General features: G+C 44.4%; 1 protein-coding gene across 2 annotated transcripts in view; it reads right to left on the minus strand.

Annotated features, from left to right (window-relative positions):
- Window positions 1-3,214: 3,214 nt before the first annotated feature.
- The window catches only part of ryk (receptor like tyrosine kinase), a 60,894-nt gene continuing 36,900 nt past the window's right edge, over window positions 3,215-27,208 (minus strand). For both annotated transcript variants that reach the window (XM_085397161.1, XM_085397160.1), the window contains exons 10-16: window positions 26,811-26,897; window positions 24,964-25,033; window positions 23,473-23,605; window positions 17,255-17,364; window positions 16,977-17,136; window positions 15,487-15,623; window positions 3,215-5,430 (exon numbers count right to left, since the gene is read on the minus strand). In XM_085397161.1, coding sequence (XP_085253287.1) covers window positions 5,319-5,430; window positions 15,487-15,623; window positions 16,977-17,136; window positions 17,255-17,364; window positions 23,473-23,605; window positions 24,964-25,033; window positions 26,811-26,897 — 809 coding nt within the window. In that variant the 3' untranslated portion in view covers window positions 3,215-5,318. The remainder of the gene's footprint in view (window positions 5,431-15,486; window positions 15,624-16,976; window positions 17,137-17,254; window positions 17,365-23,472; window positions 23,606-24,963; window positions 25,034-26,810; window positions 26,898-27,208) is intronic.

Genomic DNA, 27,208 nt, shown 5'->3' on the forward strand with positions numbered 1-27,208 from the left:
GAGTTTTAACATATACATATCAGTTAACCACAGAAATGACTTATTTTCGACCTCACTGCTCCACATGTAAAGGAATTTAATGCAACTCCTCCACGAATCAACACCTTATCAGTGGGGGAGCTGTTTAAGTGGCCGAGTGATCTCAGGAATTATATTTTTTTTGTGGGCAATTTTTCTCAGGGACCAAATAACTTTAAATAACTAGTGGGACCCCACCGTGAAGAAAGGCCCAAGTTTTTGTCTACATGTTGATATCCGAATCCTCTTCTAGCTGAGACTAAAAGGAGGCAGGTCACATATTATACCCTGTTCACTGACGTGTCCCACATGGAGAAGGCTTACCCAGAATGCAGTTAAAGTGTTCGCCAGTGAGTTATCAGAAAACAGATCAAACATCCATGTTATCAATGCCTTAAACTGCTGCAGGTTATTGAAATCATGATATAATCCCATGATGCTGATGCTCAAAGGCGGTTTTAGAGAAACAAAATCACACGGAGGAAAAAACAACAAAAACAAAAACAACAGGTTTTGGTTTCAGACTGTGACGCTTGGAGTGGGTGTACAAGTAAACTGTTGGTGGCTTTCAGTGAAGCTGAAATGTGTGGAAATGTGTGGAAAATGTGTGCAAAGTATGTAAAGTCAGTGGAAACGGAGTGACAGCAATGAAGATGAGTCAAACTGGAAGCTCAAACTGGGCCCAGTTCCCAGAAACAGGATTACAGAGCTGCCTGGCGGTTCTCAGTGAATTAAACCCAGAAACCCCCGCAGACAGGAACTTCGAAAGCCAGAAACTCTCTAAACTCTGCCGTACTGTGACACAAGAGTCTGCTGCTGAGGATGCAGGAGTGTTTGCTCAATGCGTCCTGTGGCCGCGTTACAGTGCGCTCTGCTGTGCCTGCAGCTGGTGAGGAAAGTAGAAAAACTGAAAGAGTGGCTTCACCGTGACACAATCTGAAAGCCACCGATGACTGAGCACATTCTGAAAATATGTCAGGTTCAAGCTTCACTGAAATACCACAATGTGACGCCACATGCCTGACATCCAGCTGATTTACTCAAAACAAATAAGGCCGCGGTGGTGATGTCTCCATTCTGGAGAACTTGTCTCTGAGTTTTAGTGAAATCGTTGAGATTTTAATTCTTGTTTTCATTTTGTTATTAGTTTCTGCACCGTTTCCCTAGCTGTGCCTCCCAATCCTCCCAATCCCAAGAAATGTAACTACACGTCACCGTCAACGCAGCCCGCATTGACAAGTGCTGACAGCAGCTACACTTCTGCAGGCCGGATTAGTCCCTTCTGTGTCACTCAGTCTCTCTTATTGTGCTTGGTGTGAGCAGTTTTGTCTCTGTGTTTAGCCTGTCCTCACATCTTGTGGTTTTGACTTCCCGATCGTCGTCACCTGTGTCTTAAGGGGAAATTGTGGTTTAAGCGGTGGTACTGTGTTGGCAGCCAGTCGACCTGCAGAAAGCGTCTGTTGTCAGATGGAGGCAGTGGTCAAAAAGTGTATTACAACAGGTCCGTGGTCTGTGGGCTACTCTTGATCCATCAACCAGCTTCAGTGAAGAAAGTTCTAGAAAAAGCTGAAGTGAAACTGACGGTTAACAAAATGAAAAGCGTCCACTGCAGCGACCGTCTGTGCGTTTCATTCTGCATTTATTCTTTTGCTTTTTAAAGAACTTATTTTTACATTGCACTCAAAGTAATCCTGCTCAACAAAATAGAGCAACTTCAAGGTCCAAAAAAATTGCACTATATTTCTTCACGTCAAGATACATGCATATGCAAGTAGGGGTGAGGTGGGCCACGAGTTTGAGACTGCTGCTTTAGAGCACAGGTGTCGGACTCTAGGCCTCGAGGGCCGATGTCCTGCAGGTTTTAGATGTGTCCTTGATCCAACGCAGCTGATTTAAATCGCTAAATTACCTCCTCAACATGCCTTGGGGTTCTCCAGAAGCCTGTTAATGAACTAATCATTTGATTTAGGCGTGTTGACCCAGGGTGAGATCTAAAACCTGCAGGACACCGGCCCTAGAGGCCTGGAGTCCGACACCCCTGCTCTAGAGAGTGCACAGGTGCAGGTTTGCAGTGGTTGAAAACTCATCTCTAGACAAAAAGCTCCACAAAAAGACACAGTCTGGTTCTAAATGAAGAACTATCCCTCATCAGTGTGTGTAAACATCTTCGCGATCCTCTGCCTCCATCTCCCCACAACCACCCTCTGCATCAGACCTTCTCCATCAACATTCTCAAAGCAAACATCCATCTGCGAAGCTCTGCTCACTGATCGTCACCTCTCTTCTTTATATTGTTGCAGGTCTGGTGTGTGTCTGTATCTATTTTAGGCCTTTTGGCAGCTTCGAACTAATTTAAACAAACTTCAGCAATCTGTTTCCCTCAGTACTGCACTTTTCTTACCTGCTATCAATTATTTTTCCAGCCTGTGGGCCACAGATATAATTGATAGCATTTAGGTTTGGAGGGACTTGTAAGCAAGGGGATTTAGGGACTCAAAACAAATTAGATTTGACATAACTTTCCATTACGACATCCTAAAGAAGTGTGGCGTTCATGTGACTTTAGCCTAAAGCCGAAACAAAACCAAATGACGTAAAACAATGAAGCACAGAAGTCATCTCTGGTGCTAAAGCTCTCCATGTTTTAGAATCTGGATCTTCTTTCCATATCTAAAGCGTTGTCCAAAATATGTTTTTTTTCCCAGCATCGTCTTTCTTTGCCAAGCATGTGCACGCACGACGAATTCGAGTCCGTTTTTTGTTTCTCTCAATGAACTTAAACAGTAATGCAGCAGACATACAGCAGAGCTGGAAACACAAAGCTCAAAGTCAAATCTGCCTCATGGGCTTTCACAGAGTGTGTAGCAAACAATATCCTCTATTCTTAGTGCTTCAGCATGGACAGGAACCAATGTAGATTACTGGGCTTACTGGAAACATGGATGTAAGTTGCAACATCAACTGGCTGGCAAAGGGATAAAAGATGTCCGGTGCAGAATTGTCTGACATAAAACAATGAAGCATAGAAAAGAAAGAATGCACAGTGAGTAATGCAGACACTAGGAGATGATTCGCTGTAGTTGGTGTCTTTAGATACAGTTAGGTTTCCCCCCCACTGTGGCTGTGACTTTTGGGGAACTACAGAAAACAAGCTTTGGATGAAGAGAGAAAAAAAAAAGAGACAAGAACGGGGTAATATATTCAAAAGATTCCATTTAATTTGTGGATATGAAATTGGGAAGCAGTTTACAACCTTATCTCAACATGCAGTGACCATAAAAAAAAAAAAACACATCATAAAGATAGTGGAAGGATACGATGAGACCAAGCTGGCGTGTGTGTTCACAGTGATTAAATCAAAATGAGTCGAGCAGTCGTGTGAAGAGCTGCGATCTCACACCGAACAATGCAGCTCAAAAACACACTGTACACAGAAGATGGACGTAGTAAATGACTTGTTCTGTGGGTGGAGAAGAACCGCTGGCAGCGAGTGACACTTGTGAGACATTTTCGTAAACCTTGTGCCAAAACTAAAGGCATCCAAATGCGTTTGCAGCCATGTGTGGAACATTTAATGCAAATATTTGATCGGTTGTGGTTTAAGGTGACACGGCTGACTTGGTGCTGTAGAAAACATGAGCGGTGATTTATAGAAGACCTTCCAGACTCCGCCTTAAATAAATGAACAATAAGGTAACAAAGACTTGCTCCATCATCACACTGTAACCACAGAGATATCACGTGGTTCAAAATCTGAGCTCAGTTTGTGTTCAGGCCACAAAATGACCCGTTACTGTTGTGTTGAACTTTTCTTTATTAAAGATTTTTAAGCTCTGGAAAGCTGCCTGATGAGTCGCTCACTAAAGCCGAATGCTTTCTTCAGTCCGGTCTGTTCGCTTCGTGGCTTGTAACATGAGAGGTTCTCTTCTGCGATGGATAAAATTCACAGCCTCATTTTCACATTTCTGCTCAGATGTCTGTTATTTTTTTTTTAGAACTTGTTCTGATGATCTTGTTTTCTTTCACTTGTTTCTGATATTTTTCTGCCACCAGAATGTGCACAAAACCACAAAAGCCTCTGTATAACGGCCGCACTGTTATATCGGCCGTTGTCTCCTTGCCAAACATCGTACAACAAAAGTGACGTCACAGCTTCGGTGTCGATTCAGACCATGACTACACTGTCAGTGAGCTGATACCAAATGTCTCAGTCTAATCCACCCCCCCGAACACGTCACATCTGGTTTCAAGACAGCAAGACCATGGGTGATGTCACAGCGCCTACACCAATCTTTTATATATATATAGTCTACTGTACTTCAGTAAGAAGCAGATGCATCCCACAGATTCTGTCCGCCATGATTTATGTCCCTCTGACATCAATCCATCTTGGAACGTTGGTTCTCAGACGCTTCGATCTGATGGTGTTGGCGAGAACGCTCCACTCGATGCTTCACTAACCAACTGGTCACATCACATCCACCTTTTACACACACACATACACACACACACACTCTGTGGCTCTGACAGCGGAAATAAAAAGTACAAGAGGAAGACAGCAGTGACATTGAAAGAATAAGTGTCCACGTGTAAAAATCAGGTTTATACAGATAGCTCTGCAGAGCTGATGTTCCAGCTGTGGTGTCCACATGTCTTTATACACGCTGCTGGCATAGGAAAAAAATTGGTGTGACGTCTCTGTTGAGTGCGCTCCAGTAAAGGAAACTCATCCACGGCAGAGGAAACGCTGTACCATTTGCAGAGAAATCATTTCAACAGATCTGCCTCTCGTACCGAGCCTGAGCGGAGCAGCGTGTCCGAGAAGATTATGGTTACTGAAGCTCTCTGGTCCACTTTGGTACCTAACTCATTCTGCTGTGGAGTTATTTACACCCAAAACAAATCTAAAATTTGCACAACATTACAGAATCTGTAGAAAATACTGCAGAAGCTTAAATTGTTCTTTTAAAAAGTCGCTCAATGGCACAAAAAGTCCTCATCTTTTCGTTCTTCGGGTCCTCTTTGCGTGTGGAGATCGTCGCCTTTTCTAGATGCTTTCAAAGCAAATGGAACAATATTGAACACAGAGTCGTTTTACTTTGCTATGCTGTAAAAAGGTAATTTAACTATATAAAAACTCCAAAAGAACTGTACAAAACAAAAGCATCGGGCACAAGTCTGCTCATCTTTCATGTGATAAGGCACGATTTCAAATGTGCATTCCTCGTGAAAAGTGTCCGCCAGCCTTTAGTGTCGTTGCTTTAATGGATTAGTAGAAGAAGAAGTGCCACCCACTGCTTTCACACGTAAGCACCCAACGCTGCGTGAAACTCTGTGAGACACTGGACCAGCTGCTGAAACTTGGGCCTCTCCTCGGGGTCCAAGGCCCAGCAACAAGCCATCACTGCAAACCTGCAACACAGAGAAGGATCGGGTCAAAGTTCACAGAGGAGTCATGTCTGAAAACACCTCACAGATCATTTGAAAATTGGGCCTCCCAGCTTAGACTGGCACTGCCTAAACCTAAACAAGCAGATATCCTGGGAAAGTGTAATGCGTCCATTCGCTGACCTTTCCAACTTTTAAAAAAGTGGAAAATCTTTGAATCAACAGCTATGGAAAAAAAAGAAGGAGAAATTCATGTCCAGGAACACAAATGAATACATGCTGTGACATCATGGGGGTGCTCTTGAAGCTCCGTAAGTGTAAATAAAATGAAAGTGAATAAATTGTTATTTTTATAAGAGAAAAACTGGATTTAAAGGCAGCGTTCGTCTAGTATTATACTGCAACTGCTGTATTGTCTTGAACCAGGAGCTGCCTGTGCAGTGCTGGTAGAAATGCGTGAGATATAATTACCTCTATCAGCGCACGGCCTCGATTACATAAGCTGTAGTATTGTGGTAAAGGAAGCCATCGCCTCAACATCTATTGTATTTGCAAGGAAACAGTTTTTTGATGACTTAAAAGATTTCAGGTAATCAGATCCTGAGTTTCCTTTAATCATCGAGAATTGCACATTTCTGTGGGGATTTGACACGAGTTTGTTTTCTTTAAATGCCTCTGCGCTGGGATGGCGGCGCTCCGAGGAATTAGTGTAAAAGTAATATCCAAGGAGCACCTGGAGGGAGTTTCATCTGCACTCATCAATTAATTGGAACTTGGTGGTTAAAAGCCAAACTTAAGAAGACACTTATAAACACACTGGTTATGGCAACATTTAAGACAAATGATCAAGTCCACACAGTCACCGGTGAATAATTAAATGCCATAACACAGGAACCAAAGGGAAGAGCGTTACTGTATTTCACATTTAGTCAGATCCTGATGTAGTGAAGTAATCTCTGATGCTAAAGCTCTCCATGTTTTAGAATCTGCATCTTCTTTCGATATCTAAAGCACTGTCTGATAACTGCTCGGCTCCATGTGATTTTTTAGCATTGTCTTTCTTTGCCAAGCATGTGCACGCATGACGAATTTGAGTCCGTTTTTCGTTTCTCTCAATGAACTTAAACAGTAATGCAGCAGACATACAGCAGAGCTGGAACAACAAAGCTCAACAAAGTCAAGATAAATGTGTGTTTATCAAAAATCTGCCTCATGGGCTTTCAGTCTGTGCCGCAAACAATATCCTCTATTCTTAGTACTTCAGCACGGACAGGAACCAATGTAGATTACTGGACTTAATGGAAACATGCATGTAAGTTGCAATGTCAACTGGTTGGCAAAGGGATAAAAGGTGTAAAATCTGTCAAATCCAGCCAGTCTTTTTGTTTTCTTTCATCAAAATACCCCAGATTTTGACATGCTTTAATACTGATCTTGTGTGGACTCTTTTTGATGAATGTGGAGGATGACCTTCTTCTCTCTTTTCTGTTTTCAGAGATTGTTGGGAATGGAAAGTATAACTTTTGCAGGTTTAAGTACACCCCGAAGACAGAAATACCACGAGAATTTGTCAGGCATGGCACAAACACATTTCTGCTTCTCCCAAGTCAGCTTCCAGCAAGTGTTAATTTTCACCAAACACTAAATATCCATGCACTGCCAGGGCTGCTTTGAGCTTCCTCACCACAAACCTGTTTTGGGGGATCAGATGGTAAATACTACTGCAGTGATGCCAAAAAATTAAACCAGTGGGACAACATTGCCTCTTCTTCTTGACAGCCTGATGGAATTAAACTTTGCATCAATCAAAGCTAGTAGCAGCTGAACAGTTTGATTCGACTCAGGTCCTCAAACAATATGTCAACTAGCAGCTCATTTATTGTGCCGACAGTCTCCAATAACAAGCTTCACTGCAGCTGAAAATGCACTCTTCACTGCAGACTTACAGATGTGACAAATTAAAGGAAAAGCCAGTATGAAAACAGTCTTCCAGTGGAAGATATTCACTTATTTGGTGCTCAAATAAAATAAACAGAATGGCGCTTTATTGTCAATGTACTGTGCAGAAGGGTTAGGGTCAGGAATAAACAGCAAACAGAACAGATATACAGCCAAGGGGAATATATACAAACTAGAGGAATATATACAAAACAACAGAAAGGCACACATTGCAGAGGAAAGTGTTTGGAAACAGTGCAAAAGGACTTGGTCTGCGTTTCGAGTATTCGCATCAAAGGTGATGACCTTTACTGAACTTTGCACTGATCTGCAGTGACGCTTCCCTTTAAAATGAAAAAGAGAAACACTCTTTTCCACTGTCTGTGGACAGTGATGATTTGCCACGCTTTCCAGAATATTGTTGCACCGTTACCAGTCTGTTGTGGAAAAACATTGTGGGGTTTTTTCTTTCTCTTAAAAATTATGAAACACTTTAACTGTAAACAACTACTGCTTTAAAGTAGGCAAACTGACCTTTTGACCTTTTAGTGTTAAGATGACAACATTCACTGAGTCATCCGGTCTCAGATTTGTGCTGAAAAGCTAGCGCATACATTTATTACTTCTAGGTTGCACTGCTCTCAGCCTACAGTAATATGGAGTTCTTGAGGCGATCAAGTGGCACTATATACATGAAACTAGAGCTGGGCGATAGAACGATAACGATATGTATCGCGATATAACTTTTTCTCGATAGAAAAATTAAACTATCGCGATAGACCTCGCCGCTCTTGTCCTCTTAAAAACAAAAAACAAAAAACAAAAAAACAGCCAATCCAAATTACGTAGCGCAGAGCTGAACCAATCACAGCCGCAGCGTCACGTCACGTGACTTGTTACGTACAGCACAAGTGCCAAGCCGCACATGTGTATTTGTTTGGGAAGCAGCCAGCCACCGTACTGCCCGGGTAATGGAGGAAATGAGTGTGCCGACTAGAAAAATCAACCGAGCGTGACCGAAGAGAAAACAGATGATGGTTCCAACGCCGGAGAGATTGTCGAACGGAAGAGCCATAGAAGTTCCGTAGTGTGAAGGTATTTCGGCTATTTCAAGTCTGACAAAAACAGAGTAGCGTGCACTGTAAATTGTGCCGAAAGCAAGTCTGGAAATACAATAAACTGGTGCATGCGTCACACTGCGCCACGTTATTGTTTCGGTGAAATGAATTTCTACAATACTGTTACTGTTAATTCTACTCTCTGCAGTGTTTAAATGCTTACATATACACACAGTTCCCTTTCAGTCGATTCACTCGGTACAACACATAAGTATGGGATATCACGCCCTCGCGTGTCCTGGCTGAAGAAACCTTTATTCACGCCTTTACGGCAGATGACGTGTGATGACACGCGCAAGGCCCCGCCCGCACATATAGCCGCTGCCATCACCGTCATCCCTCAGTTCTTACGCTCTTCACCTCGCTGAGAACACCTCTGCTGAGTTGGGCTAGCTAGCTACTGCTAGTTAGCTCCGTTGTCTGCCAACTTGAACCTAGCTTAACTGCCCCTGTTGGTGTTAGCCTCCACCGCCCAGCTGGTGCGTAGGCTGCCCGCGGAGCGCTATTTTCAAGTTTTTCTTGTGCAGCGTTTCGCTTTGCGTTTTGGGAATGGACTCCAAACCGAAGCGAGCAAAGCAGAAATCTTCTGTTCGCCCCTGTCCTCAGGGATGTGGTTTCTCTTTGCACGACAGCGACCAGCACGATGCCTGCCCTGTCTGCCTGGGGATCGTCCACGCTAGGAGAGCGTTGACGGAGCCCGAAGCTTGTGCGTTTTGTCGCCAGCTCCGACGCTCGACCCTGGAAAGACGGGTGACGTTTGTGGAAAGAGTGCTGGGACGCTCGGCTGTCGCACGGCATGACCCTCTTCTTTCCGAGTCTGGAGCCCCGGCTTCGTCCGAGTCCGAAGACGAAAATTTTCAGGTCGATGTCCCCGCGATTAGCTGGGCTGACCACATGGAATACGTTGACGGGTTAGCCGATGACGGACCGGAACCATGCAGGAGCGCTGACGGGCTTCAGCCTGGGTTGAAGCCCGCCAGCGCTCCCCAGGAAGACGATGACGTGCTGGACATCGGCCTGGACATCCATGGTTTGTCGGAGGATGAGCAGGAGAGCTCATTGTCGACCCAATATGCCGCCGCTGCTGCGCCGGTCGGCCACGATGACACCTCTCTTTTCTCCCTGTTTCACCGTGCCGCTGAGAAGCTGCAGGTGGACTGGCCCTCTCCTCCACCAGCTCGGAAGCCGTCGCGGTTTGCGGGTTTTTTCCTTCCACCGGAGCCCGCAACGGCCAAAAACTGCCTCCCCATGTTCCCAGACTTTCTCTGCGAGCTAACAGCGTCATGGGACAAACCTCTGTCTACCCGCGTCACTGTGCCCGGCTATGGACAGTACATGGAATTGGACGGCGCCGAGGGAGCTGGTTTAGCTAACCCACCCCCTATGGAGCCGTCTCTGGCTGCTTATCTGGCCCCGTCCCATAACCATGGTGTCGGTGGCCCCGCAACTCTGCCGTCCAAGCACTGCAGATTCTCGGCCTCGCAGCTGGAGAAGATTTATCGGGCTCAGGCCGGCACCGCTCGAGCCATGAGCTCCGTCACCATGCTCCAGACGTACCAAGCAATGTGCCTGGCGGAGCTTGGATCGCTGGTTCCGGAGGACAGCCCGCTGTCACCTCTTCTTAACGAGGTTAGAGTCACCACGGATTACATCCTCCGTGCGTCTCGCTGTGCAGCGCTCTCCCTGGGCAGAGGGATGGCTTCGACAGTGGTGGCGCAGAGGCACCTGTGGCTGACCCTCTCCGACGTCCCTGATAGAGACAGAGCTGTGTATCTGGACGCACCAGTGTCTGCGGCTGGGTTATTCGGACATTCACTTGAAGCCATTCAGGCTAGATTCGATCTGAGGAAGAAGCAGACGGAAGCTCTGCGCGACATCATCCCCAGACGCCAGCCCCAGCCCAAGCCCACTGCTAGCTCTCACAGGCCCGCCGCTCCTCTGACAGCTGGCAAGAGACCGGCGCCCACTGCTGGAGTGGGAGGGCCGCCGGCGAGAGCACGTACTCCGGCCCGAGCTCCACGCCAGTCGGCCTGGGGCAAAGGCCCTCCCCCGGGCCCCCGACGGGACCCGACGCCCAGGAGGAAGAAGCCTCAGCCCTCCTAGCTGTGATTGCGAGTGGGGAAGGGATCCGGCAGCAGGGAGACGCTGCTCTTACCCCTCTGTTGCCGCACAAGAGGTGCCGCTTAAGTTCTGTTCAGGTTGTCAGCCCCAGAAGGCGCTGCACTTCCCTATCGCGGTCTCCCAAGCACATAACCCCTGCACACGGTTCAGATGTGTTGAATGTTCAAGCGACCACATCGAGTGTTCCCGCTGTTTTTCATTGTTATGCCCCGGAAAAGGTGCACCCAACAAAATGTATAAATGTACATGTTCCCATGTTGCAATCACTAAAGAGTGTTGTTTACTCTCAAACAATCTCAAATGCTCAACCTGCAGGCGAAATGAGCCAGGTCAGGCAGGGGATGCAGTCCCCTGCAGACACACTGGGGGGCGACGGCGCCCCGCCGTCAGTGCTGCAGGCCAGCCGGCTGGCTGCTCACTTCCCTCAGTGGCGCGCTTGCGCCCCCTCTCCGTGGGTGCTGCAAACCGTTGCCATGGGTTACCGGTTGCAGTTCCGGGTCAAGCCGCCTCGTTTCCAAAGAGTCGTGAACACGATTGTCAACCCCGAGGCAGCCTTGGTACTCAGAGAGGAAATACAGGCGCTATTACAGAAGAGAGCAATACGGGTGGTCCCCGCTTCGGAGACGGACAAAGGTTGGTACAGCCGTTATTTTGTCATTCCGAAGAAAGGGGGAGGGCTTCGTCCCATCCTCGACCTGCGAGTCTTGAACACGTACCTGCGAACGTACAGGTTCAAGATGCTAACACTCAGACAGCTCCTGAGTGCAGTCGGCCCGGGAGATTGGTTTGCGACAATCGATCTAACAGATGCTTATTTTCATGTCGCTATACACCCGAAACACAGGCAGTTTCTGAGGTTTGCATTCGAGGGCGTAGCCTACGAATACCTAGTGCTGCCGTTCGGGCTGTCGCTCGCTCCCCGCACCTTTACGAAATGTGCCGAGGCAGCGCTAGCGCCCCTCAGGAAGAGGGGCATCCGCATCTTGGCCTACCTGGACGACTGGGCTCTCATGGCTTGCTCCAGAGAACAGGCGGAGACGCAGCTGTCGAGGGTTCTGTCACACATTCAGACACTGGGGTTCTCTGTGAACTTTCAGAAGAGCTCGCTAATCCCAGGTCAACAGATCGCTTTTCTCGGTCTGGAAATATGCTCTCTTTCCAGCCGCGCACGGTTGTCAGAGCACAGAGTGGCCGCGTTTCATCGCTGCCTCGCTCAATTTCAGCTGGGACGCAGACTGCGTTTCCAGACGATATTGCGCTTGTTGGGCATGATGGCATCTATGATCGCCGTAGTGCCGCTTGGGCTGTTGAAAATGAGAGCGTTTCAACGCTGGACTCTCTCTCACCGTTTGTGTGCTTCGCGTCACCTCCGGAGGAGGCTGCCGGTAACTGCGTCTTGCATGCTAGCTCTCCGTCCTTGGAGGGAGCCCGGGCTACTGCACCAGGGCTCTCGGATTGGGAGGGTGTTGTTTCGCAAGGTGGTGTCCACAGATGCTTCCCTAAGTGGGTGGGGAGCGCTGTGCGAGGGTGCGTCAGTGAGAGGGATCTGGTCCGCGGCTCAGCGCCAGCTGCACATCAACCACTTAGAGCTGTTAGCAGTGTTCTTAGCTCTAAAGCGTTTCCGTCCAGTCCTGCAGGGCCAGCATGTCTTAGTCAGGACGGACAATTCAACAGTGGTGTCTTATATAAACAGGCAGGGAGGAACACGCTCTCTTCCCCTGTTGCAGCTGTCTCGCTCTCTGCTGTTATGGTGCAGTGTTCATTTTCTGACTCTAAGAGCCACCCATGTCCCGGGCCACCTGAACCTGGGGCCGGACCTTCTCTCCAGGGGGGGTCCTCTGGTGAGAGAATGGAGGTTACACCCTTCAATAGTGGCTCAGATTTGGGATCTATTTGGCGAGGCGCAAATAGATCTTTTTGCTTCCAGGGTGAATGCTCACTGCCCCCTGTACTTCTCCATAATCGACCACGATGCACCCTTGGGCTTGGACGCGCTAGCGCACCAATGGCCAGACGTGCTCCTGTATGCATTTCCCCCAGTGGAAATGATATCTCCAATTCTGGAGAGGGTGCGTCGGCATTCCCTCTCTCTGATCCTGGTGGCCCCTTGGTGGCCCGCGAAGTCGTGGTATGCAGAAATAATCAGCCTGCTTGCAGCAAGTCCTTGGCAGCTTCCTCTCCGCAGGGATCTCCTCTCTCAGGCGGGGGGGGAAGTGTTTCATCCGCGCCCGGATCTGTGGCACCTTCATGCTTACCTGCTGAGAGGTTAAACTTGGTTGCTAAGGGTCTGCCACCTAGTGTGGTAGCGACGATTCAGAGCGCCAGGGCCTCGTCTACTAGAGGCTTGTACGCTTACAAATGGCGAGCCTTCGAGCGATGGTGCCAGGACCGCCACACTCTCCCATTTCAGTGCTCTATTGTGGATGTTTTGACATTCCTGCAGGAGCTGTTGGATAAAGGCCTTTCGTTTTCGACGATCAAGGTTTATTTAGCGGCTATATCTGCTTGTCATATCGGTTTTGACGGGGTGACACCAGGTGCGCATCCCCTCGCCGTGCGTTTTCTGAAAGGGGTTCGCCGGCTGAGGCCCGTGCTTAAGTCCAGTGTCCCGGCTTGGGACTTGTCTTTGGTGCTGGAGGCCCTTTGTGGCCCTCCGTTTGAACCCGTTGAGTCGGTAGATATGAAACTTCTTTCATATAAGACCGCATTACTTCTCGCTTTGGCCTCGGCGAAGCGAGTGGGGGACCTTCATGCGCTGTCTGTGCATCCTGCCTGCACACAGTTTTCTCCTGATGGCCGCAAGGTCGTATTGCGTCCGAATGCCGCCTATCTTCCCAAGGTCATGCCTGCATCTTATAGTTCAATGGAGTTTGAGTTGCTGAGCTTTTGCTCCCCTCCTTTTGAATCTGAGGAGCAGAGGAGGGTGCATTCTCTTTGTCCGGTGCGTGCGCTACGCACCTACATTGAGCGCACTCGGGATGTGCGTTTGTGTGACCAGTTGTTTGTCTGCTTCGCTAATCCGAATAGAGGTAGAGCTCTGTCCAGACAGAGGCTGTCCCACTGGATTGTAGAAGCTATCTCGCTGGCATACAGCACCGGAGGTTTTGCGTTGCCCCACGGGGTGGGAGCTCATTCCACCAGGGGGATGGCGACCTCATGGGCTCTTTTTAGAGGGGTGCCTGTGGCTGATATTTGTGCAGCGGCTAATTGGGCGTCGCCGCACACTTTTGTGCGGTTTTATCGGTTGGACGTTACAGCCCCTTCGGTGGCTCATGCTGTCCTTTCTGCTGGGTCTACCACTCACTAAGGAGGTGGTGGTCCCGTTCCGGTTCGGTGGCTGCTCTGCGGGGCGTGTATATAGGTCCCATACTTATGTGTTGTACCGAGTGAATCGACTGAAAGGGAACGGTTAGTTATGTCTATAACTTCTGTTCCCTGAAGGAGAGGAACGAGGTACAACACAGGGTGGCCCCACTGAGCAGTTGGCTCGGTGAAGAGCGGCTATCGAACTGAGGGATGACGGTGATGGCAGCGGCTATATGTGCGGGCGGGGCCTTGCGCGTGTCATCACACGTCATCTGCCGTAAAGGCGTGAATAAAGGTTTCTTCAGCCAGGACACGCGAGGGCGTGATATCCCATACTTATGTGTTGTACCTCGTTCCTCTCCTTCAGGGAACAGAAGTTATAGACATAACTAACCGTTACTGTCCCTCCACACATACGACTCGGTTCTGCTTCTATGCCCCAGCTTTGTTTACTTTTTCCCACCGAGGCTTCTAGACTTCTGATTGGCCAACATTTCTGCACGGTTAGGAATCTAGCGCCACCTGCTGCTTTGGCATGTTCATAGCAGCGTTTTCCTTCATTTCTGCCTTTATGTGTGGACGGGATTATTTTTTAAAACGAAAACGGAAAATCTCCGTTTTCAAAAATACCCGTGTACGTGTGGACGTAGCCTCAGTCTCTGACTGGAAGCGCTAATTCGTCATTCGGCTTTTGTCAGACTAAAGTAACTGTTAAAACTGTTTGAAAAGCTAAGCTATACAACAAGGAGAGATTGAGAATTTCATTTTAGTTCTCAGTTTATTTGATATTGACAAAAGTTAGTCAATTTTGTCTGTTCTTCTGTAAAACAAACTAAGATTTATTTTTAGAATTAATATTTTGTTTCTAAGTGGAATTGACAATTTAGTCTGTTTCGTTTGTTCTATTTTGAAACTTAAACGCTTTAGCGGCTGCCTTTTGTGTAGTTTGCAATATTTGCCTTTATTTATCTGAAAAAGTCTCATGTTCCTTAAGTACATCTACCCTGTTGAACTTATTATGGGAAATAAATATTTAAATAAAAACAAGCTGCTGATTATTTCACATTTTACTTGTGAGCAACGGCACATTTAAATCTTACAAATATAGTTATTTGGCTTATATCGTGATAGATATCGTTATCGCCTGAAATGAAAAAAAAAAACATATCGTGATATGAAAAAATCTCATATCGCCCAGCTCTACATGAAACTTAATTGAGTTGCTTCTTGTTACACTTTCGAGGTGGGAAAAAAAGGCTAAATCATCTTGTAATGAGAAGGCCATACTGATGAACTGCTACTTACAATCATAAAAAACATCATCCTTGACTTGTTGTCATTGCAGATCAGAAAATTGTGGGATTAGAGTAATAATCCTACAGAAACCAAACCTGGCCACACTGATCTATACCTTACCCAGCGGATACCAGTGGACTTAGTGTTGCTGTGGTTCTGTATATCATTAACGTCTGTAAACTGTCGACAAATAGGACAAGAAAAGGAAGGACGACTCAAAAAACTAGCTCCAACTCTTACCAAAGTCAAATAAACAAGTGAAAATACAGAGTATGTGTGGTGGTGGTGGGGGGCAACTTACAGCTCATCTGGACAGTTGATTGGTTGTGCTATTCTGTACCCGTCTTTTAGGTAAGCCGACATCTCGAAAGGGTCAATGTCGACGTAGGGGGTCTGCCCCAGAGTCATCAGCTCCCACAGCGTCACTCCAAAAGCCCACTGTAAACACACAAATTCTCTGAATAACCCTGAGACCAGTGCTTAGCATTCATTCACAGCACTTTACAAAAAAATACAAGCTTTTAATGTGTTTTCATCAAACAGGGCGAACATAACCAGAGGGTGGAAAAGTAGCGTTCCCACTTGTTGTACTTGTATTCAAATACACGACGTTCCAAATGAACAATGTGAGGAAATTATGTCAAGAAATGTATTTGGAATATAAATCACTGCTGCCAGTTTTTGTTGAGAGTGAAAGTGTAAGCAGTTATTATCAGGGTTCAAACTGCCTGCGAGTGTTCACTCTGACCTCTGAACAGAGAAAAGATGAATTACTCGAATCATATTTAAGATGCTTCCAGTAGGTTTTGACCTTGAAGTTGTTTGTTTAAACTCTGGAAGCCATAATATCTAAAATAAAACTGACATTGACAGACAGAATAGCCCAGAAAGCATTGAGTTTCTGCTGTGTTAGTATGCCCCGAGCCTTAATGGGGTGACACAGGACCTTTAAAAGGAAGTGCAAGGACTGTTTAGGAACTAAGAGCAAGGTGGGCTCTTCAGAGGGGGGGTTGGGACAATAAAACAAAAACGTGTTCTACGGTAAACCACCCTGTTCCCACATCAGTGAATAAGCCACTGCCAACATTCCCAGTAAAGCTTAAACATGCCAATAGGAACGCTCCCATCCTGTGTCGCTTGCTATCTGATTTGTGTACCTGCTGATGTAAGGGCACAATACATTTGTGTGCTTAACAGCAACACACTCAAGATGCTATACAGCTCCAGGTACTTGTATGGACTTGCACTGGGAGGCTGTTAATGCCAGGCCTCTGTTAAATCTAAGTGCCATGATTGCCATGGAGCGGTGTGACCATAACAGGAATGTGGAGGGGGTGGGGACACGTCTGGCTCGTGTCTCAGTGGTGTCTCTGAGGATCTGTTAGGCAGACTTCCCGACTGCCTCCGTCGCACCCGGTCTTCTATCCTGGAACAGGAAAGCGAGAAGAGCCACAGACACGCCTTTCCCTTTGACACCTTGACCAAGTGTCTAAGAATGGCTTGCACACAATCGGTGCCATTTCCCGGATCGCCTTAACCGCATCATGTCTTCTGGAAACATTCTTGCATTTAGAAACCTCAGTGAGACAGGAAAGGTCGCTTCTGCTATTGTTTTGTTGACAACGAATCACAGTTACAGCGTTGCCTTGTTAAGCAACAGCAAGCAAACAAAGCAAAAATGAAGCCCAAGAGGGCGCAACAAAATAATCCTAAATGGTTGACAACACAGTGGCTGTGTCCATCATTTATATACAGTCTATGGAAGTAAACTGCATATCTGGTAGTTCTTACCACATCACTTGCACTGGAAAAGTCATTGTTGAGCAGGCTTTCCAGGGCCATCCAGCGGACAGGCCGGTTCTCATTATCCCCCAGACAGTGGTAATCCATGGGAAAGAGATCTCGGGCGAGGGCATTGTCTGTAATCTTCACCTGCATGTTGTCGTCAATGCTGTCGGTGGAGGGAAAGCACGGCCTTTATTTTTGACAAATTAAATTCCAAACCAAATCACCTGAAAGCTACTGAGGACAGCGTGACGACAGCTAGAGTCAGGTCACTGAAAACTTACACGCAGTTCCTAGCGGCGAGGTCTTTGTGTATGACCTCTCTGCGAGCCAAGTAGCTCATTCCACATGCAATCTGGATGGCCATGTAAACCAGGTCCTGCTGAGAGATTGCCTGAAAGGAAATGGGGGAGAGAGGGCGACAATGTGCAGTTGAGAGACTGACAGGAAAAAGTAAAGACTGAGAGAGGACACCTGGTGACTTCTGTGTAAAATTGTTCTAGTTTTCTTTGGAACGGGACAATGTGGGCGAAATATGGGCATTACATACACCACGACTATTTTTTCTCTATAAATTCAACTGCAAGGAGACTGGAAAAACAAGACCTGACATGACTTGTTTAAATGCAACCTTTAAAATTTCAAAGATATATACGTACCCCTCAAGTGTAACAACTTTGGTGACCTCTAAACTCTTATTTCAGTGTCAACATCGAGTATAATAAGATAATTAGCACACGTCAGCATGCCGAAGAGAAAAAGACAGGTGTTATTTTTTTGTGATAAAGGGGTAAACTAAGGCTACATCCACATTAATCTCTGTCTAGACTCAACAGTTTCAGAAATATTTCCTCATCTATATACCTACCTCATGCAACAAGATCATTCATGTACACTGTGTAAACACAGCAGAATGTTGCGGTAGCTCAGTGGAAAACACTGCTGCCCCTCAACAAGAGGGTCCTGGGTTCAAACTCTAAGAGTGTGCTTCAATGTGGAGTTTGTTGATTTTCTTGCCATCAAAAAATAAAATAATATAAAAAACCTAAATGCTCCCTAAATGTCATTAAATCTGAGAAAAGCTCCCACCTTACCAAAGAAGTAGCTAATTTTTTTGCACAGTATTTTTTAGAATAGCTCAAGAAGCCATTCAAAATTGTAGTTAATTGAGTTAAAGGGCTTGAAGTGCACAGAGGTGGGTTTTTGTGCTTTTTAATTCTTGTTCTTAAGTAGAGGAGATAACCAAATGCATTTTTCAAAGCCAAAAAACCAAAACACCCACACAACACATTTAAGCATTGCTAAACACTGCAAGTGCCACAATCGACATGACACAGTCTGTTCGTTTGGTGAACACCAATATCACCATCATGACCAAAAGCAACATTTACGAGTGTTAAAATATGACTAAATCAGAAAATTATTTTGACACACAAGGGATCATGGCTACAAGATGACAAAATGTAGGCAAAAAGGCAACCTGTCATATGCTGGTATCAGCCTTGAAAGTTTACCCAAAACGCACTGCTAGAAGTTTTTTTCCCCAGTGAATTATCTGAAACAAGATCAAACCTCCAGAGCACCCATACTTCTTTCTCTTCCTTTGATTGACTTTATTGAAACTATGATAAATCTCTTATTGTTACACTTAAAGTTCATTACAGGGAAAAAAAAAACAAAAACCCCTGATTGTAAAAAGCACAACTTTAAGTGTTCTGTTTACATTTCTACTACTTTGAGCGTCTGAATCACTAATTTGATGCTGCATTCAAAAATCTAGTAAAGTGAGAGCCTTTATCTAACAAAAAAAGAATTCATATTATGTTGGTAAAGTTTTGCAGTCCTTCATTAAATAGACTACAAATGGCTGTATTTTTCTCATGTACCATTGTGATATCCTTAACCGTAAAAATGATTTTTTAAAACATATGGTTTTATTTTATTATAATTTCTCACTTTTTAATAACAACACTGTCATGTTTTTGCAGTGAACCATGGCTAACACACAGAACAGCAAGATTTACTGCTGCAAAAGCCCTGAGGCAAATACTTAAAGCTCAAAGTGATGATGGAAATATCTGAAACATGTCTCACCTACAATTAAGATGTTAGTTTGAAACTGAAGCATGGATGTAACAAAGGAGAACACCCTAAACATACGGACTTCACTGTCATTTATTGCTGATCAAAGTATTATGGAGTAGCTTTAGAATATCAGTCACAGATAAAGTAAAAATATAGATATGAGAGAAACAGTTTTCTTAGATAAAAGTTAGACGTGACCGCACTTGGTCATTTTAGCCGTTTGGCTGCTTAAGGGTTAACACTGCTCTGAGGATTTAATCTGATGTGACGCAGAAACTCTTTTACTCAGAGGTTTAACCGAGTCTTGCATTAAAGAAATGAGTCTGCTTTGTCTGTGGAGCTGTTGAAGGGCTTACTGACAATAGCTCTAAGTCAGCAGGTGTGCCAGAGAAAAGACACTCGACCGCTAACGAAGTGAGGCTGCTCCTGTAACAAACATCCCGGAGAGCTGAAAAGACAACACTGAGCTCTTTAAGTAACAGCTCCAAATAATTGTGTGTATGGTTCAATTCTCTTGCATCTGGTCTGATTTATTCAGCACAATCCCCGGCTTGGATGTAAACACTGGAAATGGACTTTGTTGTCTTATCTGACAGTTGATACTGTGATGCAGGCAAAATTAACGCTTGGGACTATACCGAAAAACAAAGACTTGGGCAACCAGTGAACGAAGATTAGAAGACTTTAAGTCAACCGCTCAAGCGAAACGGCTACATGTGCAGCTGCTATGAGACATTCAAACTGTGCAGAATACATCTCAGCTGTCGGTGAAAGAAAAATGTCTAAGAACAAGGTCAACGCTCCAAACCTCCTCCCTCCCTCCCTCCCTCCACAGTCACACCTTTTAAACCAGATGTTCGCTTGCAGAATGAATGTTGTGCTCTCGGAGCATTTCCCCGCGAGTTTCATCTAAGCTGGCCTGATACTGAGCTGATTTATAGCTCAGCGTTTATTGCAACACCTCCAACTTAATGACTAAGTCTTTGTCTCCCGTAGCCGCCAAAGGTACGTATTGAAGCTGCCGAGAAGGAAGGTGCTGATGTGTGCCTGAAAAAGGCATTTGATTATTGTAAATGTGTGGCAAGCTTCATCTTGTGATCGCAAAGCATTTTTCTGCATCTGTATTTTGCAGCTGATTGATTGGTTGGATCTGCTGTGGCTTTTCTCCAAGCGCATGAAAGCCTCCCTGGGGTTAACTGTACAAAAGCCCGATTGTCTCCACGGAGTGAGTTACAAACCTCTGCCCTGAGCACCGGCTTCATCACTGTATCAACAGACCTCTTAATAACAGTGTAAACAGTAGTTACTGTAGGTGTTACTCGCCACTGATTGCTGCAAACACAAAATGTTCTTTCATGCTTGACACTACGATGGAATCTGACTTCTCTTTCAATCTGGGGGATTTATTTTAATGGCTTAATAGAGGTTAAAGAGGAGCCACGCATATTCTGACGCATTTATTCTAATGGTTTTACACGCAACCTGCTCTGAGAACAGGTTCATAAAATCTCGACTTAAATTTGGTCATCTCTAGGTCAGGGGTGCTTTCATTGTCAAGCAGAGGTGTGGACTCGAGTCACATGACTTGGACTCGAGTCAGACTCGAGTCATTAATTTTATGACTTTAGACTTGACTTGAAAAAATGTTCTAAGACTTGTGACTTGACTTGGACTTTTACACCAATGACCTGGGACTTGAATTGGACTTGAACCGGTTTACTTGAAAAGACTTGATATTTTACCCCAAATATAAAATTTAACATGCATATTATATAGAGATTGAAAATGTGACGTCATTCACGGGTAGAACCGCAAAGGATTCTGGGAACTCGTGGCAAGCGGTACTAGCGCACGCAGGCTTTCAATTAAAATCAGTTATACAGCGATAAAAAGAAACACAAAAATGTCAAGAAGCTGTTGTATTATTAACTGCAATAGCCGGTCGCATGACAGCCACGAGAAGCTGACGGGTAAAGAGATCGGTTGTTATCGGATTACGTCGTTGAAGAGAAATTGTTCGAGCCATGTTTCCGAAGTAACAAAGACGCGACGGATGGCCTGGATTGCAGCCATTCAAAGACCAAATATAACGTCCCAGAACACTCCAGCTCACAGGTTACTCTGCTCCAAGCATTTACACGAAGGTCAGTGTTTTTTAGTAGTTAATACGTCATTTTTCTTAACATAATTGGTGATATAGGTTACAAGCAAGTCTGGCGCTGAACAGAAATGGTCGCGCTATGCTCCTTTATTTATTGTGTTTATTGTGCATAAATAGTGAATTGTCCTGACACAATATTGCGTTTCGCTTCTGTTATTATGGTACATTGACAAAAACATATACTTTTATTCACAGGATAAAACAGGTTTTTTGTATCACTAATTGCCCAGTACGATTACAGCATACAATATTGTTGTCACTACATTTCTGTGATGGGTACCAGAAATTATTTCCACTACTAATTAATTACCGTTGAGCTCAAAGGTCCTATTAATAAACGGTTAATGAATGTGTATTTATGAAGACAATTTGTGAGACTGGTAAACTTATGATACGTACGATGGTCTTTCGTTCTACACGGTGCATTTCAAGGTCCTGTACCCATCCGTCGGTAAACTGTACCTGGGCTTGTTGCAGTGACCTGAAGTTACTAAACTTCATGAGTGTATGCACTCACTCCAAGAACCGTATAATTATAAATATGCATATAAATATGCTACGATGAGATAGCTGACTTCATCTAACTAGCAAATGTTGTCCAGGCTACGTTGGTGATACAGTTTTTTTTAATGTGTATGATATTTTTGTCATGCGATTTTAAAGCCAGTCCTACAACCGCATCCAAGAATAACATGCAGCTTATCTCAGAACTGTCGGTGAAAATTATTCTTGGAGCTAGGTTTAATTGAGCTGCATTTTAAAGAGGTGCAATTTCACAATTTGTGTATATTTTCTACGTTCACTATTTTGTCATGTGTTGAGAAAAACACAGATTTTAAAATTACATGGTCTAATATTTACATTTAGCATAACTGCAACATTATTTTTTCGTTTTTTTTTTTTTAAAGACTCGAAAGGACTTGAAATTCAAAGTTTCAGACTTGTGACTTGACTCGGACTTTTACACCAGTGACTTGAGACTCGACTCTGACTTGCCTGACATTACTTGAGACTTGAATTGAGACTTGAGGATAAAGACTTGAGACTTACTTGAGACTTGCAAAACAATGACTTGGTCCCACCTCTGTTGTCAAGGAGTTAAATCTTTTCTCTCCCTTTATTTCCCATGGGTTGTGAGCCTAACCATAGCAACCATCCATTTACAAATGAGATAAAGTCACATGATGTCATTTGTATGCGACACAACACCATAATGGAGGCCATCAAAGCGATGGTATTCCTGCTGAACTGTATCTGCTCCTTGTTTCCCTCATTGCCAGGTCTGATACTGGTCATGGAGTCATTTTCATGACTCAATCAATGCCTCCCTGACCAATCAGTGGCAAACAGTCTGTTGATGTCACATGTTCGGCTTGACTCAGCTTGCTTAGAACCCGAGCAGAGTAGGTACTAAAAGCACCTGGTAACGGGTTCTAGCGTCTAATGGAAAACGCTAACAATGAATAGAGTCAAATCAAGCAGATTTGGTGCTACTGGTAAAAAGGTTTAAGGTGATCATGGAGGTTTTGTCCTCAGCGTTAGCTGCGTGTGTCTACATGCTGCATTGATGTATCACTTTTGCCGTCAGGACCCCTTCACTTCGAAAGGTCATGCCTGAAGAAAAAGCAGTTTGCAACTGCCTTCAAGTCACATATTTTTATAAATGTGCATTTATGTGATGTATCTGTGTTTTTTCTGTAATTCTTTTGTGTACTTTCCCAATTATAACCGCTGACAATTAGTTTTCCTTAATGCAATATTTTCCTGTTTTTTTTTTTATTCTTCCATAAATGTATCCAGTTTTATTTTTGACTCTGATATCCAGCTTTGAATTTAACATCCTTATTTTGCTTGTATGTCAAAATATTTCGTTCAGATGAGATTGACATATATACCGTACATAGATATCTCTATATAGACAGATGTATCTCTGTATCTATCTATCTATATATATATACACACACACACACACACACACACACACACACACACACACACACACACACACACACACACACACACACACACAGCTTGATCATAGCTGAAAACCAAGCACTCATCACCAGACATGACCTTCCAGAAGAAATTTGGTTTGAGACAAAAGTTGCTTGAGTAGTACGGAGCAGGTGGTTGGAACCGTCAAAACAAGACAGATGTGCCCGAAGAGATCCAGGCATGGCCGAGAACATGACTTTTAATGGTGGGGGGTTTAATATTGCTTTTGATTATAGTTTGTCTGCTGAGCTGAAGCCTCACCTGTGGGTTGTTAGCCTCAGCTAACTTGCACTGCCGCAGGAACTGCTTCAGATTACCCCAAGCCATGAAAGGCAGCAGCACCATGGGCTTCTCTCCATCCTCTGTGCACACGTGGCTTATGGGAAGCAGATTTCTTAAAAGAAAAGAGAAAGCAACCAACTGAGGAAACAGGACCTGAGTGTACCAGATCATCATTTCTGCTCATGTACACGTCTACTGCACATTAAAGGAAGAGTAAAGGACATTATCATGCAAAACACCAAAGAGGAACTGTCAGCAAATATGACAGAGCTGATGTCATGCAGAGGAAAGAGGAAGGCGTGGGACATCGTGACGACAATCTTTTCCACACAAGTACACTGCTGTAAGGCTGCTGTAAATTTCGGGTAAAATCTGCCGAAAAAATGCTGCTTTGCACCCGTTTTGCTAATTTCCTGTTCCGTGTATTTATTCTTAGCTACTACTTTTATATAATATTTCGTATATGAATTCAAAAATAATCCTTGTTCGTCTTCACTGGGCCTTGCTGCAGTCCTTAGTCTATGCTTTTCCTGAAAGAAAAAGACTGTTTAGGGATCTAACCCATCTTGTTAAACAAACCTTCTTCTGATTGGCCGCTTCTCTTAAGCAAAACCTTTGGTCGTTGGGGCTTCTGTATCCTTAACATCATCACATAAACGGTTTGTGCCTTCACTGACGTCATAAAGATCAGTGGGGAAAAACTGGAATCGAGTGTTTAGCTTTTGGCTTTTATATGAAAAAGGTCAAGTTTGAGCTGAACATCCACTACTGGAAGAAGATATATTTGAAGAACAATTTTATTTTAGAATTTTTTTAAATTCTCATGAAGTCTTAAGACAAAACACAAAGCTAACAACAAATTGATTTCACAAACGGCCATTCCCTAAAAACAATCCATGATGACTTTTGGGCCATAAAACTGTGTCAAGAATATAAAAATCACATATATCAGACACTCAGATACCCTGTTTGCCAATCTTCCACCATTTTATCAGTATGTACAAGAAAACAAAAAAGAAAAGGTCTCCTTTAAAATAAATTCAGAGCCTTTCAGACAATATTTTATTACAAATGTCACAAAGACTGACTTCGATTCACACTCCTTATTAAGGTATCAGCCCTGTTTGCAAACATGTGGTGTTCTTTCATCAATGTTTAAAGTGACTCTTAAGAGACGACCACAGAAGCAAGGCTGGCATGCTATGCTCAAGCGTCAACAAGACATCCAACCGGTGACGTAAGACATGAACCATGCTGGTGTTGTAAGCTTGCATTTCTAAAGAAACTGTAATTAAAAAACTGATGAAAAACTCTAAAGGGACGGTAACTGTATGACAGCAGCTATGATTCCTTATATGATGCCGAGCAATAGATTCTTTTTTCTTTTTTCCCCTCGTGTGCATCAACAGGATGCCTGAATATTTAATATTCTCTAAAGGCCCAGCTATGTGTATATGTGGCAAGATTTACCTGTGATGAAGGCCACGAAGTTTGCAACTTTCAGTCAACATCATCGTCACTTGCACCTCAGAAGCATGATCTGAAAATTTTTATTGGACACAAAAAAACAAACATTTAAATTAAAAACAACAAACTTGGAGCAATGAGCGTCTGTTGGTGCCATGTGGCGTTTGATTTTTATCATTTCATTGCAGTTTCTCTGCCAGCAGTCATTTGTAGTGGGAAACTTCAGGGGAAAACTAACTTGAGCCAGTTTTTAATCTGCGCTTGCAGCTTTGCCATCGTCTGGAACTTATGGAAAGCAGTATTGTTCCCCTCCCAAAAGGCGAATGAGGAGGAAGTAAAGAGTTTAACAAAGCCAAAACTGGCATGAAGACATTGTTCGCCGAGTGGTATCCACCCCTCACTGAGTAAACATGAGAGAATAGAGAGGTCAAAAGGCAACTGGCAGAGAAAGCAGACACATGCTGCTAACAAAGAACCTGACAGTCCTGCATACGGGAGCTGCTTCGCTGGCATGCAACCCGCAGCGTGAGTAAGACTTATTATTCATTTACTGTCAAATTCGTGTGTCTGTTTATTGGATTGAAACCCATATAGGGTCATCAGATGAAGCTAGCAGTGAAGTACCTACTGTTTCTGAGAGACAGTGTTTGGGTAACAATCATCGGTGCTCATCCGCAGGGCATAAAAAACAACTCCAAACCGCAACCTGACGTATTGGTTATGTTTCAGTTCGCCGATGTTTGTCATCCCACCCACATCTTCAGTGTTACAGTCATGTTTCAGTTCAGTGATGGAATCGCAGCGCTCACTCATGCCACAAATCCACTGTTATACAACACTGTGCGAAAATCTACAGCCACTTTTTATTTGTATTTTGCTTCCAAGGAGAGGAACCTTGTTGAAATTATTAAGGTGGTCTTGAGCAATAGCTCTCCAAATTTTCTGAAGGTCTTTAAAAAAAAAGTTTTTCTTTGGACATTGGTTCATTTTTCACTCACTTTCACTCCTCAATGACTGAAGCATAAAATACGCACTTAAATCAATGGACCAACCACTGTTGTGTTTCTATATAACAGTTAAAGTAGCAAAGAACCGCCTGTACATTTCATTGTATGGCAGAGGACTGGCAATGAATCTAACCGGACCACATAAAAGCCAAATGACCTGGCCTCCGAACTCCCCAGATCCTGATTGGATCAAGCATCCGTGAAATGTCCCACAGCCGACTGTAGGAAAGAGATGTTTGGTAGCCATCATGTAGAACAGTAACCATCATTATTTTCCCCCATTTTAAAGCCTAATCAACTTTCATTCTAGGCCGGTCGAGGACTTAATAAGGATAAAACTTAAATTAAATCACAATTCACATAAAATTAAATCCTGGTACTAAACTATGCATCTCTGCTCCTTCAATCTGATTCTCATCTCCCAGTGTGACCCATGGAATTAAATACACTTTCCAGTATTAAAAAGGTGGTTTTAATGTTTTAGTTGAAGGTAGCAGGACTTGCAGTGTGAGAATGTCACTTCTTTTATCAATAGAAAATAAAAATGTAAAAACAAATGATCAGATTATATTATTGCAGTGGTATATATTCTAATGATATTACTCTGATGTACTGTCTGGGGGGTAGAAAAGAAATATTTCCACTGATCTGCTGCGTGTCCACACAGATTTGGAGACTACAGTGCATCTGAGCGTGCTCCCCCTCAGTAACCTCATTCCTCTGAATAACCCTGAACATACTGGGTAAAGTTACTTATTGACAAGATGACAGGGATAAACCAGAGTGGTCAGTATTTTCATTTCTTTTACAATATGTTTACTTAAGCTGGAACAGGGAGCATACCTTTCACGGTCTTCACAAAGACCTGCTTCTCCTTACTGGGGTCCTTTTCATCCAGCAGCACGCCGTGGAAGATGCGGCCAAAAGTGCCTGTCAAAGACAAAACACAGGTTTTTAATCAGAGGAAAGGGGTAAAAGAAAGAAAGCCAGGGGCGACTGTTTCAAAGATTGAAATGTCACCTCACTCAGAGGCTACCATGCCTGGCTGATTAGTGAACAGAGGCAGACACGCTTCTGCTTAAAATGCCTTGTTGCTAAATGGGATGAGGCAGTTTTGGCTGCTTTTCACTAAGGCGATACAAAGCAACAGCAATTCAGTCTAGCTCAGAGGAGCTTTCATCACTCAGACCAACTGAGAAAAGCTTACGATGTGGAAAGGCCAAGTGAGCGTGTTCATCATC

This window comes from Rhamphochromis longiceps, linkage group LG23, assembly GCF_057381845.1.
Source record: "Rhamphochromis longiceps isolate RC_006_pf linkage group LG23, R_longiceps_female_GT1.1, whole genome shotgun sequence".
Lineage (NCBI taxonomy): Eukaryota > Metazoa > Chordata > Actinopteri > Cichliformes > Cichlidae > Rhamphochromis > Rhamphochromis longiceps.